General features: G+C 33.7%; 2 protein-coding genes across 5 annotated transcripts; one reads left to right on the forward strand and one right to left on the reverse strand.

The window, feature by feature from the left end:
- Nucleotides 1–3938: 3938 nt before the first annotated feature.
- LOC112035281 (serine/threonine-protein kinase GRIK1) lies at nucleotides 3939–12122 on the reverse strand. Of its 4 annotated transcripts, none has more exons than XM_024068103.2 (13): nucleotides 11450–12108; nucleotides 11053–11235; nucleotides 10450–10825; nucleotides 9769–9843; nucleotides 9616–9660; nucleotides 9208–9282; nucleotides 8613–8700; nucleotides 8357–8481; nucleotides 7753–7848; nucleotides 5245–5311; nucleotides 5027–5142; nucleotides 4840–4918; nucleotides 3939–4523 (listed from the first exon to the last, which is right to left on the reverse strand). In XM_024068103.2, the coding sequence occupies exons 3-13, from the start codon at nucleotides 10759–10761 to the stop codon at nucleotides 4363–4365; spliced, it is 1239 nt and encodes a 412-aa protein (XP_023923871.1). In that variant the 5' UTR covers nucleotides 10762–10825; nucleotides 11053–11235; nucleotides 11450–12108; the 3' UTR covers nucleotides 3939–4362. The 4 variants fall into 4 exon arrangements, with proteins under 4 accessions (XP_023923871.1, XP_023923873.1, XP_023923872.1 ...); XM_024068105.2 differs by having other exon boundaries at nucleotides 11053–11240; XM_024068104.2 differs by having other exon boundaries at nucleotides 11053–11271.
- Nucleotides 12123–20487: 8365 nt separating this feature from the next.
- LOC112035279 (probable pyridoxal 5'-phosphate synthase subunit PDX2) lies at nucleotides 20488–24977 on the forward strand. Its single transcript, XM_024068100.2, has 7 exons — nucleotides 20488–20696; nucleotides 20811–20938; nucleotides 21507–21594; nucleotides 21742–21815; nucleotides 23009–23197; nucleotides 24424–24521; nucleotides 24600–24977. Exons 1-7 carry the CDS (start codon nucleotides 20642–20644, stop codon nucleotides 24733–24735), a joined length of 768 nt encoding a protein of 255 aa, XP_023923868.1. The 5' UTR covers nucleotides 20488–20641; the 3' UTR covers nucleotides 24736–24977.
- Nucleotides 24978–26326: the final 1349 nt, after the last annotated feature.

Raw genomic sequence — 26326 nt, forward strand, 5'->3', positions numbered from 1 at the left:
TCCCTGTGTCACATACATTACTTAATTATTGAGAGGAGTATTTTTGAAGATAATCCCAAGTCGTTAACTAGAAGTTTTGAACCTAGAGAATATCATAGATCTCATTAGATCTTAATAACTATTAGACCAATCCTTTGGGGTTATTTTTTCTCTTTTCTAAACAAATAAATAATTTCTAATTACGAGCTTATGCAGAACTTATTACGGATTGAGTACTGGATTTCATTTTTTAAAAGAATAAAAGTCAATATAGATAATTTTCATTTTGGGCAGGTTGATACAATATGTCAATGATCATGTAAATTTTAACTAGGACTGTGAATCCTCATCTAGATGTTCGAAGAAGAGTAGGAAGATCTTGTAAACAGCCATAGAGATATAGAGCATCCTCAAAGGTAAGCTTATAGATCTAAAAGCCTCTACTCTCTAGTCAATACTGCAATCATTTTAAAGTTCATCATTTTTGTTGGGTATCAACTTTTAAGTTTAACAAATGCACTTGTTTTTTTTTTTTTTTTTTGGCTTATGCCAGAGGCATTCGAGAAAGAGAGAGACGTGAAGAATATGGGGAGCTTGTTAGCCAAAAAGTAAAGTAAACAACAAATAAATAAGCACAATTCTGCGGCGGATAATGCAACCCAAGTTCCCACTTCTTTAGTTCTTTATCGGTTTATCCCCTACTTACAAGCTGTTTGGACGGTTTATACTTTATACGTATTACTTTCAAGTTTTTTAATTTCGGTTTTTGAAAAATATGAGATGGATTCTGACTAAACACCAAGAAAAGATGCAATGGACAAGTTTTATTCCCCCCATAAAAGAAAACAATTGGAAAAGGAGGGACATTTTTTAATTTAGGTAAAATGTAGTGACATTTCTTCAACTTTTATATAATTGCATTGACATGCTTGAAGTGATCTTTTAGCCGATTTAAACTATTAAGAAGTAAAAATGGCTATTTTATTCTATTAAATAGGTAATTATTAAGTATTCTTAGAATACAATTGATGTAGTACTATACACCAATAAAAACAAGTCAATTAATAAAAGGATCAAGTTTAGCTACAAAATTGGTTGAATCTTAAAACTACAACTTTACTTAATAAAATAAGTATTACTACATATTTTAGAAATTTAACCGTTGAAGTGCATGTTCTTTACGCTCTTGATACACATGTCAAATTTTGTATCAGTTGGATATTATTTACTATATGATCTATAAACTCATATTTTATGCGTAATTTAAACTACAAAAACTTACAATTTAAATAAGGATAAAGTTTAGCTACAAAATTGGTTATAACTTAAGGCTACGAACTCACTTAATAAAATAAATATTACAATATATTTTGAAAATATAATCGGAATTGCATGTTTTTTAAGCTCTTAATACACATTTTAAATTTTGTGTCAATCAGATATTATTTACAATATGATCTATAAGCTTATATTTTGTATATAATTTTAAATTACAAAAACTTGCAATTTAAAAAATTTATTGATGACATAGTTATTGATCTTTAATTTTCTTGAAATTTTGCAAGTATGGAAGATATAAGAAGAAGATGTAATCCAATGATGGATTTGTCAAAATTCACCTCTAATAAAAAGATATTAATTTTGTAGTATAAGACTACAACTAATTTTGTAGTTAACCTTTGTCTTTTAAACAACTTATTGATGACAAAACTATTGATCTTTAATTTTTTAGAAATTTTGCAAGTATGGAGAATTAAAAAAAAAAGATGTGATCTAATGGTGGATTTGTCAAAATTTACCTTCAATAAAAATATATTGATTAAGGTTGTAGTCTTAGACTACAATCAATTTTGTAGCTAAACTTTATTCTTAATAAAATTATATGACATAAATTCAAAAAGTCATGTAAAAAAAGACAACTTTTGTATTAAATGACCTATTTTTTATTGGTTTGCAATATCATACCTAATATAATAATATAATCTATGAATACCTAACAACTTTTCAATAAACAATAAATCATAATGTATTAATTACATAACTATTAAAAAACACGAGATTTAAGCTAACAACCTCTTTTTTTTTTTTTTTTTTAAAGCTAATAATGGGTGGAGGTAGTAGGTAGGGAATTTGAATTTAAGTTCTCCCCATAAAGCAATTGAGCCACAAGACTCTTGGTGGACTAACAACATATTAAAACCATTAGTTTTTGTTAAATATATCTCTCCTTGAATGATGACACTACCATTTTTGTGGTTAGAGACAAATGCGTGCAACAATCTACCGTGCCTATGCCACATAGGAGACTTTTACGATATAATTAAACTACTTGGCAGCATCAAATAGATTGTGCATCCATTTTTTAATCCCATCTTGGCAAGGAAACCATTACCGTTACCTTTAAAGGTGATACCATGGCCATTGTTGTAATAGCGGAACCTCTAATACCACTTGTTGGGACAACCTACCTTCTACGTGTAGATTTAATAAATTTTTTTTTTTTTTTTTAAAGCTAATAATGGGTGGAGGTAGTAGGTAGGGAATTTGAATTTAAGTTCTCCCCATAAAGCAATTGAGCCACAAGACTCTTGGTGGACTAACAACATATTAAAACCATTAGTTTTTGTTAAATATATCTCTCCTTGAATGATGACACTACCATTTTTGTGGTTAGAGACAAATGCGTGCAACAATCTACCGTGCCTATGCCACATAGGAGACTTTTACGATATAATTAAACTACTTGGCAGCATCAAATAGATTGTGCATCCATTTTTTAATCCCATCTTGGCAAGGAAACCATTACCGTTACCTTTAAAGGTGATACCATGGCCATTGTTGTAATAGCGGAACCTCTAATACCACTTGTTGGGACAACCTACCTTCTACGTGTAGATTTAATAAAATAAAATAATGTAATAATGATATTAAAACTCAAAGTAACTGATGAATACTAGTTAATTAGGTAGCATGCAGTTTGAAGAACTTCAACCTAGAGTAGCTTAAGTAGTTTAACCATTTTTAACATACATACAACATTTTACATAATATTGTGTTTTATCCTCTCTATCACATCATTGTGATGTGGGGTAAAAGAATTGTCTTCTCATGTCTAATTCCACGCTCTAAGGAATAATTTTTAAACTAGACATGTATTCACCTTCATTATCGGTATAAAGAATCAAAGACACTTTAAAGGTTTTCCTTTCTCTCTTTCCACCATATCCTGCCCACCCACATCCTTTAAGAATTTCTGCTGCTTCTTCTCTTGTTCTTTGTGAAAAGAGCATGTTCATTATCCTTAAGTCATATCCTTTCTTTCATGTTTCTTCATTAAATAAGCTTTTTCCCCCCATACCAACTGTAACAAACATCATTTGAAATAGAGTTGCTAAATAACATTGTGTCTCTAGTCGTCCAAACTATCAGGCAAGGAGCTAAGTAATAGTGCTTGTATTTCATCATCTAGCTCTAACTTCATCAGATCCAAATTTACCCAAGTAAAATCACTCAATTTTTGGGAATAAACTTTCCCTCCTTAAATTTTAAATTTACAAGCAAAAGTAATATTTTGAGCAGTCATCCTCTTATAGAGACTCCATTTTTCCCCCAGAGAGTGCTTACATTACTGACCAATATTCATGCATGAGGTAAATTCATTCAAAATCATTATATTTCCTATAGTGTCTCCTGTCCAGAAGCCCAAACAGATGAGATCAGAGTGGCACTCACTTTGGTTAACCAATAACTGTCTCACGTGATGAATATGTACATATCTCTCCTCTCATAGTGTGAAAGCTTCACACAAATGTGTCGTCAACACACATTATAAAAAGAATGACCCATATATCCAATACATTAGATACCTTCCCCTGGTATGTATTCCTCGTATTGGCAGATATGTTAAGGTACCGATTTTCACTTGCTGGGATGCAAAGGAGTCAAATGAAGAACCAACCAAAGGAAATAGAGTACTAGTATATTTTTTTCAATCAAACAGTCAACTCAAAAATAATAATTTAGATGCAGTGGACCCGGTACAAGTGCAACACAAGTTTCTCTACAAATCATTACTTGATTCCCAATTTACTAGTACTGAATATATCTATTGTCATAACTCAAAACTAAAAAATCCTAACCAACTCATAGCCTATCTTTTTGGACTGGTTCATCCTTGAGCGTGATGGCCTCATATTTCTTCTACTCCAGAAAACTTTTCCTATAATTCTCCCTAATCATGATTTGCCTCCCTTGCCAATCAGATTGATGCGTCCCAAAAAAAAAAAATAATAAAACAAAGAAAAACATATTGATGGATCAAAAAAAAAAAGAGGCAAAAGAAAAAGAAAATACACGCTACCCTTTTAACTGTACAAAAGTTAGTCAGTTTGGGTTATGTAAAGTATCATCATTGCTCCCATCAGATTCTTCCTTTGGCAGGTTCTTACGCTTGCACCAACATAAATACTGAGGAACTGGCCCATCTTCACCAATAACCCAAGTATGCTCTGCAACAGCTGCCAATGTCAATCTCCCGTTTGGTTCTGCATAAAATATTGAAAAAGTTCAAATTTGAGGACAGCCCAAGGATACAAAGGCGAACATCCATTGACAGGCATAAACCCACAAAACAGATTACAAAGACATGGGAAAACTCTTGAAGAAAATCAGTGACTCTAATGGCCTGTTTGGATGGAGGAGGGAAGGAGGGGGAGTGGAGGGGAGTAGAGTAGAGTTAACTAAAAATAAACTAATTTTGTACTAAATCTACTCTACTCCCCCTTCCTCGCCCTCAATCCAAACGGACCATAAGGGTTTGGTTGGAAATGACAATGTTCATAATGAATTGATTATGCTGACCTTTGCATAGAAGTCCCTCTAGCAAGTTCCTCAGTTGTGGGTTCATATCATTCGGGAGAAATAATGGGTTGTTAACAATCTGGATAAGGAAAAACACGTCCATTTAGACAATCTTACAGAACAGAGGGCTGCAAGAGGAGAAAATTAGAGGAATTGACCAGAAAAATAGCAGCTGCAAATTTAACACCTTGTCATATGTATCCTGCAGTGTTTCACCCAGAAACGGATACTGACCCAATATCATACAGTACAAAGTAACTCCCACAGCCCAGGTGTCCGCAGCTTTGCCATGATAGGTTAGACCTGTCAATCAGAAGGAAACTCCAATGACATTGTGAATACATCCCACTTCCATTAATTTCAGTGTCACTAAAGTATATTTCTAGCTAGAGAGAGAAAACTAACCAAGACAGCACTCAGGAGCAGTGAAAACAGGAGTCCCAGGGGATCGACGGAGCACATCATTATCATCCTGCAAATAAAGCCAGTACCCCCCAACATAATTAGATGCCTCCTTAATTTCATTTATGTGATTAAATATATTATATTACCAGAATAACGTAGTTTAAAGTAAAGCATAGCTGCTTCCATGGTGGAAAACAAGTCAATTGTTATTGCAATTATCTGAAATGGAAAAATGTATGCCGATCAAATAGATACAACTCAACTCAACTAACTTAGAGCTCAACTAATTGGGTTCAACAACAGTTCCCAAACCAATTGAAGTTGGCTATGTACATCAATCTAATCTAAAAGTCTCATCTCTCTTTTTTTAACTTATCAAAAAAAAAAAAGTCTCATCTTTTTTTACGCCTGCTAACTACATCTTTTTTTTTTCCTTTCATTTTTTTTTCAACCTTCACTAAACCATTTTCATTTGGATCGACTCACTCTTCCTCAAGGGCACAAATATATGTCTTCACTACTCATGCAAACCACTGGAGCACATCCTGTCTTTGCTCATATAACATTCATCACTCATTTTTTTCATTTGTAAATTACACATGCATCCAATAGATCTTGAACCCATGACCTCACCCTCTACCTAGAACTTATAAGGGGAGAAAGTGCTAGTTGAGCTAGAGCTCATTGGCATAATATTCATCCACCATAACATCCTCTTAGCTACTTCCATAAAACCCACAAGCCTTGGTGGCAAGTGGTGACAATCACATTCCTTGACATCCAAATAGTCTATATGCTATAGCAACTGATGAGAGTGGGTTTTCCTCACCAAGCAATTAAAAGGTCGTACCTAGTGCGCAAAGTTTCTACTTTTATAGGGTCATGCAACCTTACTCCCCCCCCCTCTTTTTTTTTTTTTGGAGAGGCCAACTCCCAAACTCAGATCCATGATTTGTCACTCTTAGTGGAAAGCACTTGTCATCACACTAAGGCTTGACCTCTTCACCAAGCAAATATTGCTATTTAAGAACAGAAAAATATCTCTCAGCCAGTCATTTTGGCAAAAGTTGACAGCTTAAGCTCCATCCTATGCCATTTTGAAGTATGTAAGTAGGAATAGAATGCGTTTTACTTGTTTATAATCCATGCTTGGTAGTTCAGGCTACCAATTTCTATGACGGATCCATAAACAAAATACAAATAGCCGGCACAACTGGAACATCCAACCCCATGACCTCTGTTTGTGCCAAGTCTCACCGCGCACATTGCAGCTCTAAGTTTAAGCTCTACAGCCAAGAAACCAAAGATCCTGCTTCATGAAATCTTTTACTCTTTTATTAATAATTTTTTTTGATAAGTACTCTTTTATTAATGATTTCATTCCATCTCAACATCCAATCCCATGACTATATTCCACAGGCCATATTTGAAACCAGGTTTTGGACAATTTTGAGAACAAAATTTAACCTAAATTTTCAAATTTAAAAGGAAAAAAAGAAAAAAAGAAAAAAGAAAAAAGAAAAAAAAGAACAACCACACCATATAGAAAAATTGTGCTACTCTTTCCAACTACTATACTTCTGACAGTGTACTTCATGTTGTGTTAGTGTCTGTACAAAGGTTGCAATCTATTTAATAGTTGTATCATGAAAGTTGCAATGCAAATTTTGAAACTGGAAGTAGTCAATTTTCCAGTATCGCTCTAGATAATCTAAAATAAGTGCAACCACCATCTTATTATATAAAATGACTGGTGAGTTGGCCGTAAAATTTGAATAGCTTTTCGGTCTAAAATATGAAAAATAACTCAAATTTTATGAAATAAGGGATATCGATGATCCAAGATACGTCAAGGTTGCCAAATGCTATAAACCCATATCTACCTGTCAACCAAAAACAACTCCTCAATGTGTTTAAGAACCATCACTGATTTCAATTGGAGAAGAAGTGATGTAAAACAAGATTGGGGGCTTAAACTCTACCATTAGAAGACTTTTAAATGTTCTGCAATTTTCAAAATTATTTGATTTTGATTTCCTTATTTTTGGAGTTCAAGAGGTTTTATTAGAAACAATAAAATAAAAAGAGTGCTAGTAGGATACTATATAGGTTAGGCTCATTTAAATAAATTTATTTATTAAATGGCGAATAAGGATTGTAGAACCTATAAATTGGCTGCAAGTACTATAACCAATTAATTATATAATTTTTTATCAGTAAAATTTCAATGAGTTTTTTTTTTCCCCTTCTTCTAGTAGACTCTAGAACCCTTTTGGACTTGGGGGTTTATTGCATGCACTACATCAAAAGGTTTTCTTCAACTAATGATATGTTCACCCATTATTTTTTGACAAAAGAGCATACACATACACAAATCCTTGACACAAATTTCGCATTCCACCTTCATGCATATTACTAAAAAATAATATCAGAGCACATTGTTACCAGTTTTATTCTTGCCATTCAATGAAGTAATGTGAATGAAATAAAAGTTAAGCAATTTGATACCTCAAACACCTGGCTGACACTGAAATCCCCTATCTTCACCGTACCATCACGAGAAACCAAGAGATTATCAGGTTTGATATCACCATGTACAATGTTCTGCATTTTCAAAGGAAAGACAAAAAGGATTACTATAACATTGAAGGCAATCAACTAATATGTAAACTAAAGAGGCAATACACACTAATCATCCAAAAAAGAAATACTGTAACCCAGAAACACAAACCCTTTTACAAAAGCTTGATCATGCTTTAAATTCTTATAGTGCAAAGAATGATTTTAGGATTTGAAAATTAAGAAAATATCAATGGATGGTAGTAGCAACTTGCTCTAGTCCATTACAAAAAGAAGAAGAAAAAAAGGATATCATGCATTTGCAAGAACTAGAAGACTCTGCAGACAAATTTTATACAGAAATCACTGATCTTAGTCCAAGCAATTATTGGACTCATGCCGAAAACAATGTTGAAATAATGCCATAAGACGATAAAATATAAGAAAAACCCAAACTAGCTCTTATGAAATCAAACCAGAATATCTAGGCAAAAAGGTGATAAATCATCCAACTATCAAAGTCAAATTGAAAAGCAGACTTTCAAGATCATACATGAGCATGGAGATACATAAGCCCCGAAACTATATCTCGCAAATATTTTCTTGCTTTGGTTTCTCCCAAGCCACCTGGTGGACCTGAACCCTCACAAACCCATTTTCCCTCCACGAATTCAAGAACTGAACAAAAGAAAATCACTTAAAATCAAGCATAATCTAATGTATCAATTTTCAAATATTCATATCTTTCTGAAAGTATTGCAAAATATAGCACATTTTGAAGTGAAAGTAGAGAAAGCTGTAAAACATACCCATGTAGAAGTGATCTGTGTTTGGGTCATCAATCACCTCAATGAGATTAACAATATTAGGATGATCCAACATTTTCATTATTAGAACCTGCAAGGAAAAAAAGAGAGTACTACTATTGAGGATAATACTAATGCTTAAAGATGAAACAACTGAATGAGCTACAGCAATCAACCATTGATAAGCAACACCCCCCCTCCTCCCTCCCCCCCCCCCACCCCCGGTTGGGAGGGAAACAGATATAACAAGGCATTATTATGCTCTTCTAAAAATACTTGTGAACATTTGCTTGTACTCGAAAATACTTCACACTGTTGGAGATATAACTAGAAGAAGCATCAAGAACCTTAAGCGGTGTAAGATATAGAAATTTTGCATGAGGTATGAGAACAATGATCCAGCAAACCCTTTTTTTATACAAGTCACAAGTAGCATCCCACCCCCAACCCCCAAAAAAAAAAAAAAAAAATTTAATAATAAACCGTAATGTACCAGTAGTGAGGAATAAGCTAGAGCAGCTGGAAAGTTGAAAAAATAAATACACAAAATTTTAATACAAACTATACTAAATCACAAAATAAGACAGTAAGCAGATACCTCACGAAGCACATCAGTCATAGCAGTCTCTGACGGTGCAACTCGCTGCTTTAACAAATGAGACTTATGAAAGGCCTGCCATTCAAAAAGTAAGCCCATAAAGTTTTGAAATAAAGCATCTGTTTCGCATGAACTTGAAAATTATCCACAAAGTTCCAGAGATTTTATTATTTACAAATCTAGAGTAACTAATTAAAAAATACTGAACTAGCATCACTCAGAACCACCTCCAATATCTTAAATTTCAGAATGGGTAACAAATATAATGATATGAATGGCAAAATAGACTAGCCCAAAAAATTTCCTTAATCCAAATAACCAGAATAAATCACTCAACGCTACCCTTTTTTCGAACATAACATGCACACACCACTCCTTTAAGCCAGAAAGAAAAAGAAAAAAGAATACCTTAATTGCATAATGCTTTCCATCTACAGTGCTTCGATATAAAACCTGTTCCACACGCAAGGAGAAATACTAAATAAAGAAACAGGAAAAATGCTAAAGAAATAACTGCTATAAGCAAGAGATACAAAACAATGTCATCAAGATTATGCTTACCACTTTCCCATAGCTACCAGCACCAATCTTATACTCACGAACGTACTCATTGACCCTTTTATTGCCATTCTCATCCTGAAAATGCATTATAAAAAATTTAATAAGAAACATTGATGCAAGTGAAAATGTGGAATGCAGAAACTATTCTGCATGTAGAGAAAAATGAAAACACATAAGCACCTACATGAGCCCTTGCAAATCCAACCAAGAATAAGATGTACTAAACTACTAACATGCATAACCTTTGTCAGTATATTAGCCTCAATCTGCAGTTTGATTGCATTATAGTGAGAGAGAAAAGGAGAGCTTCTAATGTACATGAATGTCACAATTAATGCCATGACAATGAAACATACAAAGCCTAAAAATGACGGTATGTAGTTATTATTAGTTAAAATCCTAGTGGGAAACTGTTAGAACATAGCTGACACATTCGTAATGAAATACCACTGCATGCCTGAATCTTTAGGAAGTAATAAAAAGCACAATAAAATTTTCAAAAACACTGTTGATTCAGAAAGCATACATCTTTATGCAACAAGCTAACATCATGTTGCAACCTATGGTCAACCACATTGCATTTCTATGCAATAAGTGTCAAATAGCAAAAGGTTAGTCGATGCATGTAACTTGAATGATTGTCAAAATCAATTGGCATGCAAGTAATACCAAGATTTATACCTCTGTGCGAACAACTTGATGGGTTTCCTTGACAGGAAATTGCCTGCAAACCATTCCACTTTGTTCTCTAAGCCTTAAAATCTCTTCAGAACATTTGGCGCGACCATGCAACTCAGCATCATCTCCATGATTGGTATCAGTAACATCACCATTGTATGAACAATCATCATCTTCTATCTCATCATCCAACAACAACTCCTGCGAATGGTTATTATTGAAGGCAGAAGGCGGTCTTGGTTGTGGTCTGGGCCTTCTACTAAAACCAAAGCAGCCGCAGCAACCCATCATTCTAGCTATACTCTTACTCAACATGAGAAACTTGAATCTTGAAGTGGTTAACTATATATCACCAACCAAAGAAATTTATCCCCACCACCTGTAAAAAAAGACATACCCCTAAAATGAACAAACCAAAAAAATTCCATAACCCACTTTCAAAAAAAAGCTACTTTTCATCTTGAGGTAGGTTTCAAAGCACAAATTTTGTCAAATTAAGCAAAAACCCAAATCGGGTCTACTAGAATTTGTTCATATCACATCATATATAAGCCAAAACCAAATAAAATACACATAGTTGGAACTTAGAGAGCAATGAATACAAACCTGATTTTTACAGAAGAAGGAAAGGGCTCCAAGCCCAAATCAACTTGGCTATTCCAATGGATGCCATTCAGCTAAATGAAAGAAAGAGCTTGTATTATCGAGATTTTCCCATTTGGGATTCAAAGACAGCATCTTGATCGCTCCAGCTTATTATAACCACAAAATGCAGGCTCAAACTAGACCCTGCCCTACCCAACAAGAAGTTGACCTTTTCAATTACTATTATTATAAACCAAAAAAAAAAAAATTTAAAGACGATATTAAAACCAAATCACATCAAATCAACACAATTCGATAAAAAAGACAAAAATTTTACATACAATTGTCAGACAGGAAATAAATATAATGAAAAATTGAGCATATCTAAACAGTAGAAAATCAAATTCCTACACGCTACCTTATTGTTCGGCTTGAAAGTGACTTCTTTTTTGACAAATGATTATCAAGAACCAAAATTTTCCACCAGATGACGACTTTCGGGAGCTAAATTCAACCCCAATTAATTAATTTACTGTGGAAAAAGAAAACCCTAATTTGTATAACCGAAATGAGGGAACAAAGAACAAGATTCTAGATTTCGTGCAAATGGGGCTCTACACAAGAAACCCTAAAGTCAGATGGGAATTTTTTTTTTTTTTTTTTTTTTTTTGGGGGTTTTGATTTTTTGGAGCTGGAAATTGGAGGTGGGTAATCTGAGAGTGAGTCAAAGGTGGAAGGTGTTTTGGGACATTTGAAAAGTTTTTGGAGTGAGAGGGATGTGTTAGCAAATTTGGAGATTGATTTGGGTTTATATTATATTACTATATATATAGTGTGTGAGGGACAAACAGAAATAGAAAAACACTAGGACGGTGCGTGTCCGAAGAAAGGGCAGTGAGAGGTGGGAAAGGCAAATGAAAAGTAAGGTATAGAGTATAAACAGGTAGAGTCAGGTACAAAGGGGAAGTTATTTTAGTTTTGGAGGTTAAGTTCTAGAGTGTTTGTGTTTGGTGAGATGAGAGGTTAGATGAGGACATGTGGGAGAGAAAAATGGCCAGTGTTGAGGAGAGGATAGTTTTACACGTTGCAACCCTCACTACATAATAATAGTTAGGTCAGGTGTGTTTGGATGGTAACCTGATGGCTTGGTTCTTCAGTTGCAATTTTAGTTAAAGATAGATAATGAAGGATGCTAGCTAGCGAATGTTTAGGGTATAGCTCATTTGGTTCCCCTGCTCAGCAAGCTTGGTCCTAACCGATAGGTTGCTATTATGTATGGCCACTCTCAGTTAGGGATGCCACATTCGATCACCCCTTCCAACCATTTTTTTTATTAACCGTATGTGTACACTACCATTTCGAGTGACCGTTGTAGTTTGCCAGGTTTTTCCACCTTTATTCCCCTAAGGTAATAGGGGTTTGATGAGAAATATAAATGAATAGAAATAATGGCAACAGTGAACCCCTTAGCTTCATGAATTAGTGGGATATTTATAGAGGCGAATTGGAGATATCTAAGGTGAATTCCCATGAGACAAAGAGGTCTTTACGATTTTGTATCCTCTTAGCTACTCAACGTATGAGACGTGTAACTAGAGTAACTTTTTCAAAAATGATAAATTGGATATCACTTTTTGGCCGATAGTATTTAATGCTCAACCCATTAATAGGTGAGTCATTAAATGTTGATTAGTGATAGCAAGATGCCGTCAAAGGTTCTTGGAGAAGCCTTTCCTAGCTTTTTAGAGAAGACTCATTGCCTAAATGGCAATAGTGTTTGTTCTACGATTTGACTGAGCTAGTATAATTCAACAAGGCCTGCTTGCTTCTTTTCTCACCATGCCTTGGTCATCATTTAGAAGTTCAAACAAGAGTCATCCTCGAATTCTGGGTAATCCTTTTCCCCTCCATGTTTGTTCACACTTCATTCGTTTTACCATAAAGTTTTTTTCTTCTTCGACCCACCATCCCTAGAGCATCCACATAGATCTTAAATATATATTTAATTATTCAAATAAAGAGTTATTAGATAATGAGTGGAAGTAGTGGGATACTATTTGAAATTGTCTAAAATTTAGTCTCGCACTTTTCTAACCATTTTTCTTCTACATTAAATACATATTTAGGAGTCTAACATTGTGAATCTATCTTTCAAGTGTTCACCACTTGAATATTGTTTTTAAAAATAATGTTTTCTCTCAATTTTGAAATTTTCTACGAGTCTATTTGGTTGGAAGGTTGGAAAAATGGGAGAACAGAAAATTGAGAAGAGATAGAAAAGTTGAGTATAGAAGAGATTTAGTTTTCTCTCATATGCGTTTAGTTGGGAGGATGAAAAAGTAGAGAGATGGAAAAATCATTTGTTTGGTTGAAAAAGAAAATGAGAGGACTGAAAATGAAGTTAGTATAAATTTACAATTATGTCCCTATTACATTAAACAAATTTTTTTAATAGTATATGAATAATTCCTTTTTTATTATTATTATACAAGATAAAAAATAATGTTATCATTTATATATATATATATATTAAGCAGCAAAGTATCTCAATCTCCTTTTAAAAAAAAAATAGAAATAAAAAGGAACCCAAAATATATATATATATATATATATAAAATAGCTTTGATTAAAAAAAAATGTAAATAACGACGTAATACGGTCCAGCAAGTGGCAGCAACAAGGACAAACAATAAGAATAACATATTAAGACAAGCAAGAAAAAGGCACCATGCGGCATTAATAACAAATGGGGTACTCACGTAATTTCACACTTTACATATCTTCTTTCTTGTTTTCTCTCAAATTTGGGAAGATTGATTTTTGATGGGCTAGGAGAGAAAACACCTGAGCACCACCAAAATTTACCTTTTTTTCTCTCTCTACCAAACAACCAAAAATTATTTTTTCTCTCTTTTATTTTTTATCATCATAAAATTCACTCTATCCAAACGCACTCTAAGGGTGACTGTAGTTAATACCCAATATCCTATATGGTACAACTAATTGAGAGATTCTAGTAGCCTCCCATTAACAAAAAATTATGGTTTGTGAGATTTGTGGTTCAAAAGATTTGCAGAATTGTAGCATAGAGCCTTTTAGGACAAGTTATCAAAGATGTGACTTGAGAAATAAGTTTTCTTTAGATATGCAAGCCAACTATCCAATGTCAAGTGAAATCACTTTCATCAACAACAATTTTTTCTAACATTATTAAATTGAAGAAATATCTTGAAATTTATGAGTTGCAAGAATCTAAGAATAGTTTTGTAGTAGATAGAAATATTAAAATGTAATGACTATTTGTTTTGTTTTTGGCTTTTGATGATATTGAAGTTAGATGTGTAAATTTGATATTTATGAACTAAGGTTTTTTGTTTTCCTCAAAAATTTAAGTATGTGTTTTTTCTTTTAAAATTTGTTTGGTAACTATGGTGCTTATGATTTTTAATGAGGTTGAAGTGAAATATATATAAATCTAAGATTTATAAATTTGAATTTGTGCATTTTTTTTAAAAATTTCACTCAATAATTTAGATTTTTGTTTTTGGTATTTTGAGTAAATTTTATGGAATTTTGTTGTAATCTATAACTCATCTGAGGTATGATTGTTCACTTGATGGTCGAATACTAAAGGTTTTGTTCGATTTATCGGATGACATCATGTGAGAGAGTTTATCATCTGATAGAATCTGATAGGATTGGATTAAGTAACAAATTGACTCCAAACTTGAATTAACTTGACCCATGAGTAGAGGGTGCGTATCCTCTCAATTACTCGGTGGATGAGACGTGTAATTAGGGCAACTTTCTCAAAAAATATAAATTAGATAACCCCTTTTTGACTAATAGTATTTATCTTCTCATAAAAAACTAATATTATTTAATGCTCAACCCATTAGTAGGCCAGTCATTAAATGTTGATTAGTGATAGGAAGATGTCATCAAAGATTCTTAGAGAAGCTAATGTCCTAAAGAAGACTCCTCACCTTAATGATTGGAGTGTCTGATCTAAGATTTGACCGAACTAGTATAATCTAGCAAGGCTCGTTTGTTTATTTTCTCATCCTACCTTGGTTGTCATCTAAAAGTTCAAAAATGAGTCATCCTCAAACTCTGGGTAATCCTTGGCCCCTCCATGTTCGTTCAAACTTCATTCGTTTTACTATATAAGGTTTTCCCCCTTCAACCCACCATTCCTAGAGCATCCACATAGATCTTAAATATATATATATATATATATTTAATTATTAAAATAAAATACTATCTCATAGGAGTTATTAGATAAGTGGAAGTAGCGGGATAAGCCACTTTTTAAAATGGTCTAAAATTAAGTCCCCCACTTTTTAAAATTGTCTAGAATTATGTCCCTGTAGACACCGCATTTTGTACCTCTTACGACTCAGGCCCCCGTTCTCCAATGATGCTTGAATTCTAAGGCCTAAGGCCAATTTAGAGCCCAATTAGATGTTAAATTGACTTGAGGAGTCTTAAAATTGTCAGAGACCGCGCCCCCGGCCCCCTTTTTTAGGTATTGGGTCAAATCCATGTGAATGGGTGAAGTTGTGTTATTGCCTCTCAAAATGGAGGTTTGACTAGTTATATTTTTCCCTTTAGATTAAGAGTTTTACAATGGAGTCGTCACTTATTTAATTATTAGGATAAATAAGAAAACCAAAATTGAAAAATTCCTCATTTTATTAATTTTCAATTGAATTTACATTGATCATAGGAAAATTACATGACTTTGGTCCTAGATACAATCTAAGATAAAGTACATAACTTTGTTTCCTAGTTACAATCTAAAAAATGAAAATTACAAGGATAAACATTGGTCTATCAACCTTTGATCTAAGTTTGGAGGCTATGTTATAAGGTGGGAAGGTGTTAGGCACTCACCTTGCCCGGTGAAACCGATCTTCTAGACTATGGTTGCCAACATTCATATCACATCATCCAATATGTTATCAACCAATTTGCATGTTGAATTAAAGTGTGTGCATGTGATAAATCCTAATTCAATTTATTAAGCATTTTATTTGGATTGAAAGATAAATTCTAGTGAATGTGTATGGATGGTAATATCCTAGATTTAAGAATTTAAAAGAATTATTAAACAAACATATTTTTCATGATTTTGATGTGGATTTAAGATTGAAACTAGTGATATACATGAACATGTGAAGAACAATTAAGAACATTCAAATATATTCAAAGGAATTTAAATGATTATTATCATGTTTTAATCTTAAATTTTCATCATGACAACACAAAAAACAATTAGGGAAATGGATTATACCTTCATGCAAGATCTATATGGTGGAGGAGGAGACTTTTGGTAGAGGTCTTAAGGGTGGAGGAAAAAAAGAACTAGGAGAGCAAAAGTGAGTCTCACTTAATACCTTGAGTCTCAAGAAGATCAAGATTTGACAAGACTACTCAACTTCCTAGAACTCAAAAGAGGAGAAGAGATGGGGTTTTTGTGTACTTTGGAATGGAGGAGATGGGGGATTTATATAGTAGTGATTGAGAAAAAAAATGAATGGAAGACCATTTAATGAATGTTGACAAAGAATCATGAACTTAGACCTCATTTTAGCCTTGGAGAAAATCTGGTGTATTAAATGGAAAGATTGGTGGAAGTGAGGAGCAAGTCAAAATTCGATTTTCCCGTAGCTGCTGTAACAGTCTGTAGAGCCAACTTCAAAAAATTATATCTGACTTAATTTTGATTGAAATTGTCTTGTTTTTATGCTCAAATTGAAGCCCTGGATGTCTAGTTTCTAGGAAAATTAACTTCATTCACAGATTCAAAATATTTTGAGAGATATCGATGAAATGGTGAGCAGAGGTCATTTGTTAGAAAATGGTTTCAGCACAATTAACATTAATAGGTCCCAAATTAGCTCTCAATTAACATTAAATGGCTCCAATCACTCCCATTTCAGACTTAATTGGTTCCAAATTTACTCTAATTAAAAGATAATTGCACAAATTACTCATTGAATAATTAATGTTTAACTATCTAATTAATTAGGTGTATGCAACCTCACAATAAAATATAGTCTTAACCAATCTAATTATGACACATTATTAATTTCAAATTGATTATAATTATAATTAATTGGAATCAATTGTTCATAATCACATATAGTCGGACTCAATTTGTGATAGTGTTTCTCGGCCATTAAAACTTGATTTGATGATAACTTTCAATCTGATGGTCTAATTAGGGCTTATGACTAGTCGATTTGATTGTTAAAATATCAAGATCATTTTGGTAATGAGATTAAGGATTTAATGAGCAGAATCAAAATGCATATTTTTAAGGCAAAATTACCCTTTTACCCTCCATGTGAGGTTAAATACGAGTTGCAAAATGGAGTGTCAACAAAAATGGAAAATATAACCTTTTAAATGAGCAATAATGTATCTTTAGAAAATTAAATGACCAAAGTGGCCTTCGGCCTGCGTACATGAGTTACGGCCTGTGTACGCGAGTTAAAGTATGCGTACGCAATTAGGGTTTCAGAAACATATGAAAGACAAGTTTTTTGCAATAATGATTGAAGTTTGGAATGAATCTCACATCGTCTGGGAGCCGTTCCAAACACTATTTTTTCTTTTAACATGGTACATTTTCAACATACACAAAAATCTCACGGAAAAAAACCTAAGATTCACTAAAAAATAGTAAATCAAAAGGAGTTTTTCACAAAACACTCTCAAGTCTTTTTATTTTTATTTTTATTAGGACCTTTTTTGGCCCCAATCCTTTGAATTTAAGATTACTAATCACTATTTTATTGAATTATGATAGATTTGATTGAGAAGAATGGTAAAAAATCAAGCTTAGGAGCTTTTGCTTTAAGGTATTCTTTTGAACTTTTCGTTTTATTTTCTGGCTTTAATCTTTTCTTTAATTTGTTTCTTTGTTTAGTTTATGTTTATACATGTTTGTCTAGGTTAGTTTTAGGTTTTCTTCATGTTTTTAAGCATGTTAGGTTACTAGATTTACGTTTTTCTATTTTGTTTGGCTTTTGCTCTATTTCTGTGTTAATTAGGTTTTTTGGGTAAGGATCTATGTATGCTTAATCTAGCCTACGCACGCAAGCTGAACTCATGCGTACCCAGACCTGTTCTAGCGTGCATGATGTCATTACCCAGAAACCCTAATTTTTGTTTATTTTGTTTCTACTTTCACATGTTTGTTTTGTGTGACCTCTTTTTCATTTATTTTAAGCCCTATAATTGGTTGTCCATCTTTTTAACATGTTTGTTTGTTATCACATGTTTAGATTAGAGTTTTATGCTTGTTTCTTGCTTCGATGCCATGAACTTGCACTCACATGCCCATTCATGATGCCATAGATGCTGAGGTGCTGCGAGGTAAGTAAGGTAAGTCATGCATTCGCATGAACATGCATGTCGATTATTTAATCCTCCCTTCATATACGTGTATGAAATTGATGCCTTGTTTTGATTTGTGATCTGATATGCTTGCTGCCATGCTTGGTTTGCTGCTTTGCCTTGATAGGATGTTCACATGTTAGATGTGTGCTATGGTTTCTTATTTGTGTTTGGGTTTGGCTCTCTTTTGCTTTAGTTTGATGTATATATATGTGTTTTGGGATGAATGATGCCATGTTGTATGTTAGATGCATGTTAGCGTGCTTGTGAGTTAGGATACAAGTGTTGAATTGGTTTTTAATAAGGTTAAGACGTAAGACATAATGATGGGAGGCCAACCTTAGGGTTGGACGATCTTGGGTGCCTAACACCTTTCTAAGAGCGTACCTAAACTCCAAACCCATACTCTGATAGTAAAACCAAAGGTCCTTCCTTGAAAAGACGCTATATTTGTGGTTTCTAGACCATATAACTAAGTGGCGACTCCGACACTTCTTGCCCTTGCGTCCACAGTCCCCCACCTTTCTAACCATTTTTCTTTAATATTAAATACATATTTAGGAGACTAACATTGTGTTTGCCACTTGAATATTGTTTTTTTTTTTTAAAAAGGTTCTCTAAAATTTGAAATTCTCTAAAGGTGATTTTTTTTTGAGTGATAAAGGTGATTGTTATTAGTACCTAATATCTTGTGGGGTACAACTAATTGAGAGATTCTAGTAGCATCCCTTAACAAAAAAATGACGGTTTATTAGATTTGTGGTTCAAAAGATTTGTAAAATTGTAGCATAGAGCTTTATAAGACAAGTAATCAAATATGTGACATGAGGAGTAAGCTTTCTTAAGATACGTAAAACCAATTATCCAAAGTTAGTGAAGTCACTTTCATTAAGAACAATTTTTCCTAAAATTGTTAAATCGAAGAAATATCTTGAACTTTTTGAGTTGCAAGAATCTATGAAAGTTATGCTATCTATTGGCAAGAGTAGGAAGCTACAATCCCATCATTGAATCACCCAAAAATGTGAGCTTTCCTCATTTTGAAGAGGAGACAAGATGGGGATGGGCACCATTGATCCGACCTCATCCCGTTGCCATCCTTATTCGTGGGTTTTAAACTTCTCCAGCTTGACTTCAACAAGAGCTATGAGCCTTTTTAATTTTATCTTCATGACTTTGATAGTTTTATAGTAGATTGAAATATTGAAACATAATGAATATTTGTTTTGTTTTTGCCTTTTGATGATATTGAAGTTAGACCTGTGTAAAATTGAGAATTATAAATGGTTTTTTTGTTTTCCTCAAAAAAGTTAGTACTTTTAAAAAAAAAAAAGTTTGGTAACTATGTTGCTTATGATTTTTAATGAGGTTGAAGTGAAATATATATAAATCTAGGAGTTATAAATTTGAATCTGTGCATTTTTTATAATTTAACTCAATAAGTTAGATTCGTGTTTTTGGTCTTTGGAGTAAATTCTATAGAATTTTGCTGTAATTCGACGATAACTCATCCAAGCCATGATTGTTCACCCAATGGTCGAATACTAAAGTTTTTTTTTTTTTGATCTCTCAAACGACATTATGCGAGAGAGTTTCTCATCCGACGGGATTTAATTGAGTAACGAATTGACTCTAAACTTGAATCAACTTGCCCATAAGTATATTTGGCAATAGAACTCATGTGAGTGAGACCAATGCATTATAAGAGAGAAGGTGCATATCTTTTATGCTTGAGATACTTTTTAATGGTGTGAGTGACTTGGCCAAGAGCTTGGTAACCTGCTTTCATTTATAATAGGGAGAATTATGGTTGAAGCAATGTTTATTGTCTATTACACACTGTTATATTATACACAATTCATTTTTTGAACTGAAATTGTGTCTCGAATAGTTTATGTGTTTGTTGGGTACAACATTATAGTTTGAATTGAATTCCTCCTCCCCATTGTCTTTTCAATCATTAAATAAATGAGTAATAAGAAAGTTACTTGGACCCGCTGGTGGCATGAAACCATAATGTAATAGGTGAAAATTAAAGCTAACATAAAATAAGCGAAGGTGGTGGGAAAGTGGCCAGTGGAAACTAACGAGGAGCGCCATAAGAAACAAGAGGCCCGCTAGTGGTTTACGTCTCTCTCTCTCTCTCTCTCTCTCGCTGAATTTGTTTCGTTCGCAGATTCACTCAGCCAAATCTTTCGCGAACATGGCCCTCGTTGGCGTTCTCGCTCTTCAGGGATCTTTCAACGAACACATCTCAGGCACATCTTCTATCTCTCTCTCTCTCTCTCTCTCTCTCTCACACACACACACACATACTTCACATACTGTTTTGTGTGTGTGCTCAATCTCTGTGTCTTTGTTTATGGTCTCAGCGCTGAGAAGGCTAGGAGTCAAAGGCGTGGAGATAAGGAAGCCAGCGCAGCTTGACAGCGTGGCCTCCCTTATCATCCCTGGAGGAGAGAGCACCACCATGGCTAAGCTCGCTGAGTATCACAACCTGGTCCTCTCTCTCACTCTCTACATTAATATTTTCAAAAAATGTTTCTTGCGAAAGTACAATCAAACAACGCTAAAAATTCAATTGGGTAGCTAATAATATAGACCCTCTTGCTAATTTGCTCCAAGATTTTTACTTTCTTACAAGTTAGCGTGATATGTAAATATATACCAAGCTAGAGTTTGAAATTTTCTTCTTTTTAATCTCAAGAATGATGCTTAACGTTGATTAGGAGAGAAAAGAACTTATTTTAATGTACCATGTGATTCCTTGAACTTGGTTGTTATTGTCCATTAAATTTTTCTATTGACAAGGTTTGTTTTTCAGACCCCAAATTATTTAAAATGCTGGGCTTTGGAGTACTTAAACTTTATATATTTTTCATGTTCTATTGGTTTGAAATAAATGCTAGTTATAATGAACTTGTCTAAAGCTTTCTATTTGACAAGGTTTTGTTTTTTCAGACCCCAAATTATTTAAAATGCAGGGCTTTTGAGCAATTTATATATATGTTCTTAATTTTTCTTCAGAACCAATGTAGCTAATTTATTAATTTTGAGTTTATTCGTAGTTTCCTGCATTGCGTGAATTTGTCAAAATGGGGAAGCCTGTTTGGGGGACCTGTGCAGGGCTTATCTTCTTAGCAAACAAAGCTGTAGGTGGGTTTTCCATCCTTTATTCTGTTTTGCATTGGGTTTACTTTAATGCTTTTTTTTTTTTTTTTTTTGAAAACCTTGATTTGTCCTTAAAGAAATAGAAGCACCCGAAACTTGTTTATACATTGAGTGGTTGGCATATCTTTTCAGGGCAAAAAACAGGTGGGCAGGAGCTAGTTGGTGGCCTGGATTGTACTGTGCATAGGAATTTCTTTGGTAGTCAGGTAACTCTCTGCAGTCTTATTTCTCAAGTGCATTATGTTTAATTCAGATAGTTATGCAACAAAGGCTAAAGCTGTTGGGGTTTGTAGAGTAATGGTCTGGAAATCTGATGTAATATGATGAGACATACTTAAGCATGTTTGGATATGATGAGGATTACTTAAGTATGTTTGAGCATCCTGTAGTAATTCAATTAATTTGTTTTGCATAGCATCTCATGGCTCAAATCTGTCATTATGGAGCCATTCAAAAACTTGGGATTTATATCCTAAAAATGATTGTAGGATCAGGTCTTAGGATCTCATGAAACATTTCAATTTTAACCCTATATTTTTTTTTGAAATATCTTTATTAGTTCTTTTGTTTTGAAGGTTTTGTATAAAAATTATATGCAAAGTCCTTTAAATCTTCTAATGTGTTCTAGTAGTCTAGTAGCATAGGGTTAATTCTATAGAATATTTGTTAAATGAAAATGTGTGTGTTTGGGGGGGGGGGTAATGCTGGCCAGTTTCAATTAATTAGAAGCTGTCCTGTTCAGTATTTGAGTTTGAAGAGTTCATGTTGTCTAAGAAGGTATGAACTGAAGTAGATAAAAACTGCTAAAGTTATTTGGTTAGGTTCAGAGTTCTTTGTTTGCCATATTTGGTTGCAAAGAGATTAACTGAACTTTCTCTGTTTGATACAAGGATGGGTAGAGCATTGAAAGAGCTACCTTGTTTATTGCTAGGTGCAGATTCTCTAGTAATGTTTTTGCATTGAAGTAATGATTTATGAAGTCTTTTCATGGAGTGTGGGGTTAAATTCCTTATGTATTTTTTGTATTGAGTATATGTAGTTTGCTTTCTTGATGAACAGAATAAAATATATAAAGCATTCATACTCATTTGGCTGGAAAAGCCCTGTCTTTATTATTTTACTCACCTAGAAATTTCTTAGATAAATATTGATTTATCATGTATGGAGTTACTCCCCTCCCTCTGGCCCTGGTAGGCAGCCAAAAAAAAGGGAAGAGGAAAATGCATGAAGTTTATGGCACACAAGTTTGGATCTTCCCTTTTATGAAAAGTCCTGCTGTTGAGGGATTGACTTCTTCTTTAAAATTTTATATAGTGAGATGTGTGTCAATTTATTGTCAATATCTACTTATGGGGTTTCTCTAATGTCTTTGTTATCTAAAAAATTCATGTGTATATAGATTCAAAGCTTTGAGGCAGAGCTTGCAGTACCGGAGCTTGCATCCAAGGAAGGTGGTCCTGAGACATTTCCTGGAGTTTTCATTCGTGCTCCTGCAATCCTTGAAGTAGGTCCAGAAGTTCAAGTGCTGGCTGATTATCCCGTCCCATCCGATGTCTTGGATTCAAATTCTACTATTGAATCCCCAGAGGTTTGTTATATGCTCATTGCTGTAATGATCTATTGATTCAATACTTTAACAGAAATATTTAATCTGCTACTTAACATATAAACAATGGAGTATTTTATTTGTCTTCTCCAAAATATGGTTGACCATGTTGCTATTTAAATGCAATGTAAAAGATATGCATGCATCAGTACAATTATCATATCACACAACAAAGAGTACAATCTGTTCTAATTAGTGGATGGACTATTCTATCATTTGTAGATAGAGGAAGTGAGATTAGCAGAGATGGCTTATAGAACTCATATTAAATCTTGAAACCATGATTTAACCTCTATGGCACTGGTACAGCATCATATTTTGGGTCTTATAAAGGTTATATAGATAGAGAACAGACTATCTTGTGAACTAGCAATCTGATAGTGAGCATTTTTTCAATACTTACAATTTTATTCTTGATGTGCCTTACAATGATTGCTTTCTTTATGAGACAAGGACATCTTTGTAATGTTGCACTTGTGCCTTTTATCTCTTATGACCTATATTAGCCTTTAGATAATGTAAAAATGGAACCACCACGTCCACCATATTACAAGTTATTATGATTTTATGGGTGGAAAGGAGGTAAAGAAAAAAAAAAAAAACGGCAACTAGTGCTTCCCTTTGTCTCCACTTCTAAGAGGATAAGGAAAATCCCGTTTTGGTTGAGCCTTCTCCCATGGGGTTTTAGAGCTTTAGAGGGCTTGCCTCTGTGCCTAAGAGCTGCCACATGAACTAGTAAGCCACAATTTCATTTGCTAGAGTACTACTCCATCATTTCTTTCTTCACAAGAGCTGCTGTAAAAAAAACCAAACTGTGTCAAAGTCATTTCTTGTTAAATTTTTTTTTTTTCAAAATTGAAGACAGTAAGTTTCTGATAGTGTTTATGCACAGGAGCCATACTAGACACTGCCCTAGAGACATTGTGAGGATGACTAACTGTGATAACTGACTTCTGTCATCAATGACTTCCCTAGCGTATATTTTGAAGATATGCTGGAGTCTTTGGTGAGGGGTGCAATAAACGCAGCTATTTAGTTTGAAAAAAGAAAAAGAAAAGAAAAAAGCCAACGCAGGAACTTGTTAGCGTGTGTGTGTGTGTGTGGGTTAACTAGTGATCATAATATGCCAAACACATATCACTGGAATGGTTAAAATGGAAGCGATTTTATCAATTAGTTATCTACTTATACATTGTTCAATATTTCAGGAGAAAATACAGTCTGAAAAAAAAGTGATTGTAGCTGTAAGACAGGGAAACTTGTTAGGGACTGCCTTCCATCCTGAATTGACAGCAGATACTCGATGGTATATGTATTTTGACTATTTTCCATTGCTTAAATATTTTTATAATATTATACCAGGTCTAAGCATTTGCTTCTGCAGGCATAGTTACTTTTTGAAGATGGCTAATGATGTTGCAGAAGGGGCCTCAACTAGCATTATTGCTGTTGGAGTGGATTTAGGTTTAAACAATCAGCCTAGGAATGACCTTCCTATATATAGGAGCATTGAGAACTAAAAATCCTCTTTACCACATTTCTTTTTCTAAATTATTTTTCTTTCTATTATGTAGTTTTTGCATCCTTGTAGAACTGTTATATCTTTTAAAGGTCATATACATTGAGCTAGCATTCTTTAAATTTTGTGATTTTGATTTAAGGCAGACTCTCAGTCACATGGTGTACATATAATTTGAAATAACTATATTTAGTCATTCACTTCTTGTTAAATGGCAATGAACATATGTTTGCAAACTAATAATGTGGTGTTTACCTTCAATGTTAAATTAGGATATAATGCTCGTTTTGTCTGTCCAACTAGGCCAGAAATTTTTGAAGTTATCAGAGTACTGATGTTTTGAAATTTCACTGATATAGATTAGAGAAATGACACCATTCAAGTTTCCATTATATTTGGTTATCAATTGCGTGGACGTGTACTCTATATATAATTTGATGCAGTGCTTTATTCATTGGTTGCAAGTGGCTGCCAACCATGTTGCAGCCAATCGGTGATGCAATGCAGCCTAGGTGCATTGTTGCTGTGGGCTGTGTGCGCCAGCAAGTGCAGCCAATAAGTGTTAGGCTCTTTGTAACTCAGCTAATAAGTGCCAACAAGAACATTTTTTCTGCCAAGAGGCTTCTAGCTTAACTGCCAAGAACGAGTAGAATATAATTGTGCATGACAATGTCATTACTTACAGAAGTAAATAACTATAGTCTGGTTGTTGGGCATCCGGTGCCGTTTGCTCAAAATCCAGACGCATGCAGCATATATGTTTATTTGGTCAACTCCAGTAGGTTTAAAGTTTAAACACAATATATAGAAGGGGGGGGGGGGGGGGGGGAAAAAAAAAAAAAAAAAAAAAAACTCTACACTGATGCATTGAATAGTAGTCTGAACACAAAAACTTGATGGACTAAACAAAAATGGACCTACCATCACCCTTCCACCAACTAGAACTTGCCACATGGACGAGATGTGGGTAAGATTGTGTAATTAGGTGTGGCATCAGAATTTCTTATAATATAAAAATGCGGGTCCCACTTAGTAATGATTAAAAAAAATAAGAAAATAACAACTTTGCTAGAATAGAAATCAGTACTAGCATAGAACTCTGGAAAAAAAAAAGTATATATAATGCAAACAAAGCATGCCTCCCATCAAAAAGAAAAATTTTTTTTTTTTCATACCATCCTCTTTATTTGGATCTTAGAGTTTCTATGGAGTTTTTAAAAGCATTCAAGTTGGGTTTTTAAATCACATATTCAAATATTCACAGATATGCATACTCTTAATACTTTTGCTTTGATTTATTTATTCATTTAATTTTTTGAAGAATCAAATTATATGTTTAAACTGTTTATATTTAGATGGATCTCTTGATTTGACTATTCTTAACCATAAATTTATAATCCAAATTATATGTTTAAACTCTTTGTATTTATAATGATCTCTTAATTTGATTATTCTTAACCATAATTGTATTTATTTTGTTCTTAATATTGATTAATTTTTTACTTCCAATCTTATTGTCTTTTAATCTTGGCCTCCCCTGACCTAAATTCTTGGCTCTGCCACTAGTTATGCTTATGCCACATAAAGTGCCA

The sequence above is a fragment of the Quercus suber genome, unplaced genomic scaffold (genome assembly GCF_002906115.3).
Source record: "Quercus suber isolate HL8 unplaced genomic scaffold, Cork oak 2.0 scaffold_377, whole genome shotgun sequence".
NCBI lineage: Eukaryota > Viridiplantae > Streptophyta > Magnoliopsida > Fagales > Fagaceae > Quercus > Quercus suber.

Excerpts from the sequence above, each read along its gene's own strand:
- LOC112035281 (XM_024068103.2), bottom strand. The coding sequence starts at position 10,761 with ATGTTGAGTAAGAGTATAGCTAGAATGATGGGTTGCTGCGGCTGCTTT. Across the intron at positions 9,661-9,768 it reads CTGGTAGCTATGGGAAAGTG|GTTTTATATCGAAGCACTGT; the intron begins GTAAGCATAATC and ends CGTGTGGAACAG. Across the intron at positions 8,701-9,207 it reads TGACTGATGTGCTTCGTGAG|GTTCTAATAATGAAAATGTT; the intron begins GTATCTGCTTAC and ends TTTTCCTTGCAG.
- LOC112035279 (XM_024068100.2), top strand. The coding sequence starts at position 20,642 with ATGGCCCTCGTTGGCGTTCTCGCTCTTCAGGGATCTTTCAACGAACAC. Across the intron at positions 21,595-21,741 it reads CTTAGCAAACAAAGCTGTAG|GGCAAAAAACAGGTGGGCAG; the intron begins GTGGGTTTTCCA and ends ATATCTTTTCAG. Across the intron at positions 23,198-24,423 it reads CTACTATTGAATCCCCAGAG|GAGAAAATACAGTCTGAAAA; the intron begins GTTTGTTATATG and ends TCAATATTTCAG.